Source organism: Rhagoletis pomonella, unplaced genomic scaffold (genome assembly GCF_013731165.1).
Source record: "Rhagoletis pomonella isolate Grant_MI unplaced genomic scaffold, Rhpom_1.0 Rhpom_scaffold_00001, whole genome shotgun sequence".
NCBI classification, from domain to species: domain Eukaryota; kingdom Metazoa; phylum Arthropoda; class Insecta; order Diptera; family Tephritidae; genus Rhagoletis; species Rhagoletis pomonella.
In genome coordinates this window covers 59,854,493-59,866,622 of record NW_023458555.1, presented here as the reverse complement: position 1 = coordinate 59,866,622, position 12,130 = coordinate 59,854,493, and the positions used below count along the sequence as shown (strand labels likewise).

Below are 12,130 nucleotides of genomic sequence, written 5' to 3'. Positions count from 1 at the left end.
ACTATTTATAAATGTTTTTCCTGTTAAATTTTTATTTTTTTTAATCACAGTGCAAACTTAGAATGAAAAATCTTGCGAAAATTACCTAACTAGAAACGCGGTGTACAGTGCCGTAGTCTATGAAAATTAAGTTCACGTGTTTCGGCGTTTTTTGTGTCATTTCAAAACTTGAAATTTTCCCCTCAGTGCAAAGTAACACAAAAAAAACGGTGAGACACTTAAACTTAATTTTGGGTCGTAGAATGCGGATCTGTTTACCAATATGAAACAAAAATTAAAATTTAAGAAACTGTTACTCATATGCCATGTACGAGTACGACCTAGTACAATGTGGCGTATTAGTAACGTTACTTCCTGGCCATCCCACAGTAGATAAAGCTAAAAACCCTTCCAAAAAGCCTCCTTTCTTTTTGTATGAAGTGGCACAAATTGAGGGCATTCTGTTTTCTTTTTCCATAAGGGCTTTTGTAGCATGTATGTTAGAAGGGCTTTTGTAGCATCTAAAATAGAATAGTAGGTCTTTTGGAGGAGTTTTTATAAAGCTGCTTCTTTAATTCATAAAAATCATACTTCTTTAAGGTATTTATTTAAGGTTCATATCAAACATTTTTATTGCAATCTAAAATACATTTTAAATTAAATTGTAATTTTAAATAAAATAAATTTACCCAATCGCGTAAATTGAAATAAAAAAGCCTTCATGCAGGGAAGACTTTTCAACCCTTCTTGGGTAGGCCTTTTACAATGGCTTCTCTTAAGAAGGCCCATCTAAATTATCTTCTGGGCTATCTTATACAAATAATTAGTGCACATTTTCATTCAACCATTCAAAAATTGTTTATTTATCCATCGATTTTCATCGCTAGTAATTTGATTTTTGGGAAAAACAGGCAAATTTAAAAAAATTACAAATGTTTTGTTATTTGTTTATCTTTAACCCACTTCACAAAAAGGAGAAAGGTTATCAATTCGTCGGAATAGTTTTTTTTTTGTGTGTTACCGCATAACTTAAAACCCCGTTAACCGATTTCGATAATTTTTTAAATGAAAGATGTTACTTCACAGGTGGTCCCATATTAATTTGTTTTAAATCCGACCATGGGATCATGAAGAAATGAAAGATAATCTTAAATTTGTATATGAGATTTGAAATCGATTTTGTTTTTTTTGCTTGTTTTCTTTGATAAAGTTCGAATATTTTTTTTCATAAAAATGAAAATTTCTTGGGAAATGACCTGATCTGGAAAAACGGTGAACAGATCGGTAACACTGCTCAACAAAGTTATGTTCCGCAAAATATTGTAGTTGATTCTTATAGAATTTTTCTCGTAGAGTCCGAATCTGACCGTAAAGATATTGGATTGGCTCTAGTTTTCGAGCAACTTAGGTTCAAAGGTGCCGTAAAACGCATTTTTGGGCATTTTCGAGCCTCTGTAACACAATAAATTAATGCAATATATCTGTCTGTAGGGAAGGATATGAAAGCCTAAACACTGCCCTTTAATACTCAAAACCAAAAAATTATCATCCTAACACTGAAAGCAATTGGAAACAGTTTTTTTATACGAGTAAGCACGATTTTTTTTTACTCTTGCTTTGCCTGTTTTTGATCACTTGTGTTAAATGAATCTGAGGCGCTGGAAATTTTTAAAGTGGCTGAAATTGAAGCTCAAACTTTCATTGAACACAATAAATTAATGCAATATATCTGTCTGTAGGGAAGGAGCCTAAACAACTGCCCTTTAATACTCAAAACCAAAAAATTATAATCCTAACACTGAAAGCAATTGGAAACAGTTTTTTTATACGAGTAAACACGATTTTTTTTACTCTTGCTTTGCCTGTTTTTGATCACTTGTGTTAAATGAATCTGAGGCGCTGGAAATTTTTAAAGTGGCTGAAATTGAAGCTCAAACTTTCATTTAAGAGAACATAACACAGGCCAGCAAAATGTTTGTTGAATAAAATATACCGGCGATCCTTATAGGATTTGTCCCATAGAGCCCGAATTTGATCTTGAAAATTTTTAATTGGCTCTAGTTTTTAATCAGCTTAAGTTTGAAGGTGTCTTACTCATCTTCATTTCCACTGCTAGAGTCAGTGCCCATCGGTATTTGGTGATTAATTCATGAAACCTCGAGTTGTACTTCAAAGATTGGTACAGGAATTTCTGCAGTATGTGGATAAAGACCGTTAACTTGTTTTCAGGATTAAAGGGCAATGTTTAGGCTTTCATATCCTCCGACACAGATATATATGTTGCATCAATTTATTGTTTTACAGAGGCTCAAAAATTTCTAAAAACGCGTTTTTAGGCACCTTTAATCCTAAGTTGCTCGAAAACTAGATCCAATCTAATATCTTGGAATTTTTCATTGGGCGTGGTTTTAGCGTGGCAGGACCCACACCCAGCGCCCGCGAAGTTTTACCCCTTCTCACTTTAGTTCGCTCCCAAACGGGTTTTTGGTTGCTACCCAGAGGATATATAAATATCCGGACGTTGTGAGCTGCGATTTGAACCTAAGTTGCTCGAAAACTAGAGTCAATCTAATATCTTCGTGGTCAGATTCGGATTATAGGAGAAAAATCGTATAAGAATCGGCGATAATATTTTAGTCAACATAACATTGTTTAAATTTTGTTGGCCCGTGTAATCTACGACAAAATCTTAAGCTTACATGTTTCGCCGTTTTCTTGTGTCATATCAAAACTTAAGATTTTCCTTACAGTGTTATTGCATCGTGGGTATTTGACTCAAACAACCTCATCTTCTGACAAAGCATATCATTATGTTTACCAAACAAACAACTACTATCAAAATAATTAATTGCAAGATAATTACCGAAAGTTGGATTAAAAATATTAAATGAAATGGTACGATTTGGTACGCACGCCGTCGAAGTTTTTTTTTTTTGTGTCACCCGAAATTGGCTTGCGTACGTTTGCATTTGATTTCATTGAGCAAAACGGCAAATCAAAATGCCACGCAGAATAAAAATTGGAAATTGTTAGCTTCATACGCACGCCGTTCAGTTTCGGTTGGTCCCATACAAGTTGTATTTGCATGAACAATTTTTGACAGTAAATTGGCGGCGTTCGTGAATATTAGGTTAGCCTGTGAGGGAAACAAAATGGACTTATTCTAGTGAAACGGGCCATATACATACATACATACATATCGCACACCGTCTTCAAAAGAGTCACAACTAAAAATGTTTGTCGGAAAATGCGAAAGACTATTTCTTAGCACATGATAATAATATGGGCAAGGGCGACTTTACCTTAGGTTTTTGTTTTTATCAAATTATAACAAAAATTTGCTCCAGCTTTTGCTGAGAGGTAATAAAAGCTCAGTGTACATTTTTAGCGCATAATCCCAAAAATGCCAAATTTTGAGTTGTGACTCTGATGAAGACAGTGTGCGACATGTATGTACGAAATGATCTACAATTCGTTAATATAGTTCCCCCCCTTAGAAAAAGTTGAAGATTCAAGATCTCGTTTGTCTGCACAACGACGCATTGAGTTTGACTCGAAATTAGGAGCAAAAGCTGAAGATTATTACGATTCCTATGACGCGGATTTAATTGTAACAATTGCAAACACTCCGTTGTCACCAATATCAAGTGAAATTGCAAGTCCAATTGAAATTAATAACAAATTTAGAGATCATAAACCAGCTACTGAAATTGATGGCTGCGGTGTGGGAATAACTTATATGGTGAGAAAATATTCCGATATATTATATTTTTACTTTATTTATTTTTTCATTTTTGCAGCTTAAAGAAATTGATATACCCAAAGTGGTTGTTAATAAACCGGATGACTTAGATTTGCTTTTACGGACGAATACTACTGATCCTAGACTGTTAAGATATTTAAAAAAGGTTTGTGCTTTGCATGTAATTATATCTAAATCATAAATTAATGTTTAAAGTGTTCACATAAGTCTAAAATAATCTTTATTCGCAACAATATAGAAACATATCTATCGCCCGCTAGCTGGAAGCCGTTATAACTAAAAATAAATTCGAAATCCTAGAAGAATGTCTTAACAGCTTTTAGTTAAGCTTTCCGTTGAACAAAAATAAGTGTAATATGCACAAAATATGACAAGTATAATCGTATCCCTAACTTTATCAGTAAGGTGAAAATTAATAAAGATGTCAGAAAGACAAATTAGACAAAAGAATGCCTGATAGACATTTTTGTATACCTAATGGTGCATTTACATGGCATGAAGCCATATGAACTGTTGACACGCTAAAATAGAGGGACTACATGTTCCAATGAGGAATTCATTGATATCGAGTGGGATGCATATAATACATTTTTTCATATAAAAAATTATGGGGAGATACTGTAAACATACTGTTGTGAAACTGTTAAGCATATGAAATTAAAGCAAGTTGGATTTTCATACATCTTCCCATAAAAAGTTTAACAGATGTATCTCTCTCAAGGAGGTTTTTTCCGATTTTGATGCCTTTTTAATATAAAAACCCACCGAAAAGGAAGAAAGCGGCAACTCCGCCATTCACATACATGTCAAAAGTATGAATTTTAAAAATTAAAAACAATAAACAAACAAATTCAAAACAAAGAAATTCTTTGTAATAGAACTTTTTAAATAGAAGCCACTCACGTTTCTTCTCTTCTTCTTTTTTGACCGCCTAAGCGATTTTGGCCGAGTTCAGCAAAGCACGCCAGTTGTTTCTCCTCTGTGCCCACTGACGCCAATTGGAAACGCCAAGTGAAGCCAAGTCCTTCTCCACCTGATCTTTCCATCGCAGTGGGGGTCTCCCTCTTCCTCTGCTACCACCAGCGGGTTCCGAGTTGAATACTTTCAGTGTAAAGCTCATACAGCTCATCATTCCATCGTCTGCGGTACTCGCCGTCGCCAACGCGTAAAGGCCCGTAAATCTTCCGCAAAATCTTTCTCTCAAACACTCCAAGAGCCGCCTCATCGGATGTTGTCATTATCCATGCTTCTGCGCCATATACCAGCACGGGCATGATGAGTGACTTATCGAGCGTGGTTTTCGTACGTCGAGAGAGGACTTTACTCCTGAATTGCCTACTCAGTCCAAAGTAGCACTTGTTGGCAAGAGTGATTCTACTTTGGATTTCAATGCTGACATTATTATCGGTGTTAATGCTGGTTCCCAAGTAAACGAAATTCTCTACTTTCTCGAAATTGTAACTGTCAACAGTGACGTGGGTGCCAAGGCGCGAATGTGCTGACTGTTTGTTTGGTGACAGGAAATACTTCGTCTTGTCCTCGTTTACCACCAGACCCATTCGCTTTGCTTCCCTATCCAACTTGGAAAATGCAGAACAGACTTCGCGGTTTTTGTTACCGATGATGTCGATGTCATCGGCATAAGCCAGCAATGGCACGCTCTTGTTCCTGAGCGGTTCAGTTTTGCAGCTCTTATTATCTTCTCCAACATCAGAGTAAAGAAGTCACATGAAAGGGAGTCGCCCTGTCTGAAACCCCGTTTTGTGGCGAACGGCTCGGAGAGGTCTTTCCCAATTCTGACGCAGCTGGTGGTATTGCTCAACGTCATTTTACACAGCCGTATGAGTTTTGAGACATAGCGGCGTATAGGCAACTCCTTTTAGTGCTGTCAAAAGCGGCTTTAAAGTCGACAAATAGGTGGTGAGTGTCGATCCTTTTCTCGCAGGTCTTTTCCAAGATTTGGCGTATTGTGAATACCTGGTCTATGGTGGACACGTTTAGTGGACAATAAAAATACAAAGAACTATGATAGCAAACTTAAAACAAGACATTACAGAACATTTTAATGAGCTTTATATCACATTTAAGTAAAAATAAGCCTATATTTTCTGTTGTGGTTTAATTGGAAGAAGTGTTACACAGGTTGTTCAATTCAGATAATTATATTTCATTTAATTTAAGTTGTATGAACGATGATTCTACAGAATGAATAATTATAAAAAGAATGAATAATGACAGCTCGATATATTTAACTGTGCTGCCAAGTATCAATATACATATACATATATACAGAGTTACCATATGACATGTAAAGTTACAATAGTTCTCCCCTGCTTAAGTATTACGTCGGTAGTCATTCAAGTATACTGGTGCCCGACGCTGCCGTTCGGATCTCCGGGGTGTTGTTGTTACCGGAGTGTTGTGTCCTTCGCTGTCAGATAACCTTGGACGATTCTCTGTATTCGTTGGAACCTGTACGAGGTCCTGTAAATTTGGGGAACAACTATCTGGTTCACAATCTTGTGATGACGTGTTAGTCGAACTCGCTGTTGGAGTATGTGATGGAACTCTTGTTGCGCGCAATTGATTTATGTGGCGCTTGAGAATATATCCATCGTCTAATTTGATCATGTAATGAAGGTGACCCAACTTTTTGATGATTGTACCGAATTTCCATGACTTTTTATTGTTGATGTAATAACGGGTTTGTACTCTCTCTCCCTCCTTTAATTGACGAACGTCATGTCTTTGAACGGTACGTTGGCTATCCACTTTAGGTGGTTTGAGTGTGTCAAATTGAATTCGTATCTGTCTTCCCAGATACAGTTCTGCTGGAGTATTTCCACACTTCACGGGCGTTGACCTGTAGCGGAAAAGTATTTCTCTTAACTTTTTTCGCATAGGACGAGGGTCGTCTGTCATACATTTAAGACGTTGTTTCAACGTTTGAATATTGCGTTCGGCTAGCCCGTTCGTAGCTGGATGGCCTGGTGCAATGAACTTTTGGAAGACGCCATGACTTGAGCAAAACAGCTTGAATTCGTCGCTAGTGAATATTGTGGTGTTGTCGGATACAATTACATCCGGATACCCATGTCTTGCATATACGTCACTTAGCATTTCAATTGTTATACTGGATGTTGGTGCTATATTTGTCAGCCCAATTTCAGCCCATTTAGACTTTGCGTCTATCACGACCAAATAATGATATCCTTGAAAAGGCCCTGCATAATCGATGTGGATCCTCTGCCAGTTTTGTTCTGGTTCCTCCCATGTGTGTAATTTGACTTTTGGAGGGCAGGCCCCAACCGTTGAACATGCGACACATTCTTTGACTAGTTGTTCGATGTCCTTATCAATTGATTTCCAATACACGTACCTGCGAGCTAGTTGTTTCATTTTTGAAATACCCATGTGTGTAAGGTGAAGCTCTTTTAGTACCAATCGTTGTAAGATTGCAGGTATTACGACGCGTTGACCCCTAAATATGATACCATTGTTGATTGTAAACATTGTATTTTCTATCCGCTTGTTTTTGAGATTTTGCAATAGTGCGGAGAGTTCGCTATCTTTTTCAGTTTCTAATTTGAGAGTATTATGATTTAGTTTTAGCGTTGAAATTTGTTGTATAGTCGATTCACAGAGTTGGTTGATTTCATTGTTGATAATGGTGTCCGCTAGATGTGGCGAACATACTGGAGCTCGAGACAGGCAGTCGGCGTTAGCGTTATCTATCCCTCGTTTGTAAACGACTCGATAGTCAAAACCGGAAAGAAAAACTGCATACCTTTGAAGGCGCGAAAAACTCATTTGTGGTAGTTCCGCATTTTGATTGAAAATTCGTACTAATGGTTGATTATCTGTAACAAGAATAAATTGCCTTCCAAACAAATATTGATAAAAATGATCGACTGAGAATACGATTGCTAATGCTTCTCGGTTGTGAGTAATTTTGCTCGGATTTTGTAAGAGATCTAGAAGCGAACGAAATTGGTCGTTCCTGACCGTCTATTATATGAGATAATACCCCTGCGACTCCAGTTGGACTGGCATCGCACGCTAATTGGAGCTGATGCGCTAGATTGTACGGTACGAGTACACGATCGCTTGCTATTTCCTTTTTGATAATATCGAACGCTTTATCGCATTGTCTCGACCAATTGAATTTTACACCCTTCTTGGTTAGACTACGCAGTGGAGATGTGATTGTTGAACAGTTTGGAATAAAACGCGCGTAGTAACCATTCCAAGAAATCGTCTGACGTCATTAACCGACTTTGGCTTAGGTAAATCTACGATTGCTGCTATTTTGTTTTTTGATTTTGAAATTTGATTATGCAAGAAACTCAATTTCTTCTTGAAAAAAACTACATTTGTCTTTGTTAAGGTGAAGGTCAAAACTCTGTAGTTGATGTATACACTTGTATAAGTTTTCTCTACATTCTAGTTTTGTTGCCCCGTGAACTATAATGTCGTCGAAGTATGCTTCTGTTTTTGGGACGTCGTGGAGTATTTGATTAAGTATTCGGTTGAACTCGGATGGTGCCGTCTTAATACCGAAGGATAAACGATTCACCTTGTATGTGCCGCGGTGTGTAGATATCGTTTGTACTATGCTCGAATCTTCATCGACTGGTATATGTAAATAAGCTTTGTATAGGTCTAGCCTACAAAAATACATTGAATCACGTAAGCAATTGAATATGTCTTCTGTTTTCCTTATCGGACTATGTGCGTCCACTAGACGTTCATTTACTCCTACTTTATAGTCGACACATAAGCGTACACCTCCGCCCACCTTTGGTATAACTACCAAGGGGGATCCCCAATCGATAATCTCAGTTTTTGAAATTATTCCCGCCATTTCTAACTCGTCAAGCTCTTGATTAACTTTCTGAATTAAGGCATATGGAACCTCACGGTCACGATTAAAAATAGGCTTTGCCCCATCCCTTAACTTAAGCGACACTGTGTATTGTTTGACGCAACCAACTTTGCTTTCAAAGATTGATTTAAATTGATCGCTCAATAATTTGATAATATCTATATCGCTTGAAGGATTTGTTAAATGTACAGAGTTGATTTCGTTCAAATTTATGTTGAGCTTCCTAATCCAATTACGCCCTAGGAGCGCTGTATACTCTTCTGGCACGATATATATTTCATCTGTTATCGCATTACCTTTATGCTCTCCTTGTACCAAAATTTTCCCTTTGGGAACGAAAACGTTTTTTGTGTATGATCGAAATGCTATGTTTGATGACAATAGCGGAACATTAATGTTTAGATTCGCAAATATGTCTCTGGGTAAAAATGTATAGCCAGACCCGGTATCGATTTCAAATTGTACAGGTCTGCCTTCGATACTAACTGTGACGAAAAATCTATCTGATATTCTTGAATTTGTTTGATAAATATCTTGGATCTTTGTAATCGATAGAATCCCATTGTGACACTTGTCAATTTGGTTTGCTGTTTCCCTACTTTGCTTATTATTCATACGTGCCTTTATGCAAGCTTTGGCCACATGGCCAGTTTTCCCACATTCAGAACATTTGAGGTTATTGCGTTTGCTAACGCAATTTTTTGCATAATGGTCATTTTTGCCGCACCTTAAGCACAGCCCATCAATACCCAATGATTTATAATCAATACTTTGTTTATTTTTGTTCGATTTGTTCTGATTTGATGACCGGTTAACGTTATTTTGATACCTGTGTTTTTCTTCCTTACCATTTACTTTGTTGATTTCGCCTGTTGTTGAATGATTCGGTTTTTGTGAGAGCTCTTTTGAATCGGTTTTAGCTGCTTCTAATGCACGTGCCTTTTCGACGATGTCTGTAAACGCGGTTACCTCTTTTTGGCTTTGTAATAGTTGCTCTCGAACTGGGCTCGAAGAAAAATATCTGCTACCGGTTTTTTGCATGAACATGTGAAGTCGCAATCTCCAATGTCCGTTCGTAAAGCTGCTACGTATTCAGCTATTGATTGACTTTCCGCTTGATATTTCGATAAAAATTTATGTTGCGCGACTAGAACGTTCTGTTGCGGTGATAAGTGCGCTTGTAGAAGTGTGACCAGTTCACTATATTCAAGTTCACTCGGACTTTTAGGACAAGCCAAGGTCATAGCAATGTTAAAACTTTTGGCGCCAATTGAGTTGAGTAGAAGGTTTGCACAATATTTGTTGTTCGTGTGCACGTTCTTCATTTTAGTGTAGTTTTCGAAACGTAGTCTGTAATTACGGAACGATTCCTTTGCGGCGTCAAATGGTTCGAAATTCGGCACTAGTGCTGTATTGGAACTAAGATTAAGGTTTGTAACCCCACCCGTTCCTGCTGCCGTGTTGGTGGACACTTTTTCCAGAATTTGCCGCTGGATCGCCATGAAGTCTGCGAACTGCTTTGCATCCATTTTATTTCCAGAATTGTTGTATGCCGATAGTTCACCTCGTCGCCAGAATTGTTGTGGTTTAATTGGAAGAAGTGTTACACAGGTTGTTCAATTCAGATAATTATATTTCATTTAATTTAAGTTGTATGAACGATGATTCTACAGAATGAATAATTATAAAAAGAATGAATAATGACAGCTCGATATATTTAACTGTGCTGCCAAGTATCAATATACATATACATATATACAGAGTTGTCATATGACATGTAAAGTTACAATATTTTCCAAGCTAGCAAAGAAATGAAAATGTGTATTTTTTTTTGTTTACACAAATACTTGCCAAATATACATATAAGTCAAAATTATAGAAGGCATGTATACTTCTCCCCATGATAAAATAATTTTTAGAAGGTAGTTTCACTTCTTATCCGCCATGTTAGCTATCTGACAGAAAACGTGTTTCGTATTTTTCAAGGCGAATTTATATAAGGTGGTGTTACTAGATCAGCTGATTTTGTGTATGTGTTTCGCCTCACGGCTTCTTATGTCAAATTGAAAAATTTTGTTTGAATTTCCACACACACTCTTACAGATTTTGACAGACTATGCCGCCAAAGCAAAAACAAAATACATGTAAGTTTTTGTTTTTGTACTCCTGCTATCACCTTATATAAATTCGCCTTGGTATTTTTTGTTGTACCAACTTTTCAAAAAAAAAAAAAATCCAGCTTTTGACGTTGGAAAAATAAAACAAAGAAAAGCCAAACATATAAGTAGAGAAATTTTCGAATATTTTGTAATAATTTTCTTCTTAAAAAATTAACTGGTGCTTTCGTGGATATTGCAACACACGGAATGGATGTAAGGACACAGCTATAAGAGCCACCGCACACCACAGATTTTAACGGCCGCCTATTTAAATGATAGGGCTCGCTTGAAATATGTACATGAAGATGTATGGAGGTGCGCACATTACATCAGCTTAATCGCTCTGACCAATAAGTTGTGGTGCAATGGAAAGACTAGCGACCGCACTTATTTCGGTACAATATGATCGTAATGTATTTTCAATTCGAAATCAAAGAATGTTTCCTTCAAACCGCATTGCTATTTTTTCTAACTTTTCCCTTTGTTTCCATTTGAACTATTTTCAATGAGCATTTTTTCATTTCCTACTGAATTTTGGGTACATTTTCTCATGATAAAAACATAACAAGGTAGAACCCATGGTGTAATAATAACAAGGTGTTGTCAGTAACTTAACCTCACTTTTTCGGCAGGTCTATTCCGGTCACGCATTTTTAAGTAGTAGAAAAGGTACTAATTATTTACTATTAATCCGTTTGTGCATACTATTTCAAATTAAATTAAGAAAAATGTTTAATTAAAGGCTTATAAGCCTGAATATATGTTTGTATCGGCAGCTCCACACAGGTTGGACATATATTGTAACTTATAAACAAGTAAAGACAGTAAAACAAGGCAATTTCCTATAAAGCAGGGATCACACGATTTGTACATTTGTACAGATTTGGCTATTTTCTCCGGTACAGAGTGGAGTTATTTGGAAAGCTTTTACTGAGCTGCTCTCATTCTCGATAAAAATTTCTAGACAACACCACTCTGTCACTGCCAAATGTACAAATGTACAAATCGTGTGATCCCTGCTTAAGACTAAATGATTTGTTAAATAAATTAAAACACATAAATATGGATAATATAAGCGAAATCGTAATTTAACCATACAGACGCTCTATTCTAGTGTATCAGTAGTCCATTTGGCTCGATATTATGACAATGCAGCAAAAGATATTTAATATATTCAACCAATTTTTTATTGAGCTTTTTTTTAATGAAAACTTATTGTGGAAAAGCAACAATAATTTGAAAAAATGGTAGAAGTGATAGCTATTTCGGAAATCACCACATTTTCTCATCAGACTTCTTTCAGTAGGATTCGAACCGACGATCCCACTGACTCAGCCAGTTGCC

The 12,130-nt window shown here is 36.7% G+C and overlaps 2 protein-coding genes across 3 annotated transcripts in view; one reads left to right on the top strand and one right to left on the bottom strand.

Moving 5' to 3' along the window:
- The window catches only part of LOC118746715, a 50,388-nt gene extending 46,248 nt beyond the window's left edge, over nt 1–4,140 (top strand). For both annotated transcript variants that reach the window (XM_036480615.1, XM_036480607.1), the window contains exons 4-6: nt 3,477–3,721; nt 3,780–3,887; nt 3,981–4,140. In XM_036480615.1, the coding sequence (XP_036336508.1) occupies nt 3,477–3,721; nt 3,780–3,887; nt 3,981–4,022 (395 nt within the window). In that variant the 3' untranslated portion in view covers nt 4,023–4,140. The remainder of the gene's footprint in view (nt 1–3,476; nt 3,722–3,779; nt 3,888–3,980) is intronic.
- A 1,936-nt stretch (nt 4,141–6,076) lies between these two features.
- On the bottom strand, nt 6,077–10,156 carry LOC118754009 (uncharacterized protein K02A2.6-like). Its single transcript, XM_036488910.1, has 4 exons — nt 9,673–10,156; nt 9,476–9,628; nt 8,183–8,953; nt 6,077–7,602 (listed from the first exon to the last, which is right to left on the bottom strand). The coding sequence occupies exons 1-4, from the start codon at nt 10,154–10,156 to the stop codon at nt 6,077–6,079; spliced, it is 2,934 nt and encodes a 977-aa protein (XP_036344803.1).
- Nucleotides 10,157–12,130: the final 1,974 nt, after the last annotated feature.

Coding starts and splice junctions, on each gene's coding strand:
- LOC118754009 (XM_036488910.1), bottom strand. CDS start 10,156: ATGGATGCAAAGCAGTTCGCAGACTTCATGGCGATCCAGCGGCAAATT. Junction 8,954..9,475: donor CGAAATCAACAAAGTAAATG/GTAAGGAAGAAA, acceptor TCGTTCCCAAAG/GGAAAATTTTGGTACAAGGA. Junction 7,603..8,182: donor CGGGGCAACAAAACTAGAAT/GTAGAGAAAACT, acceptor TTCTTGTTACAG/ATAATCAACCATTAGTACGA.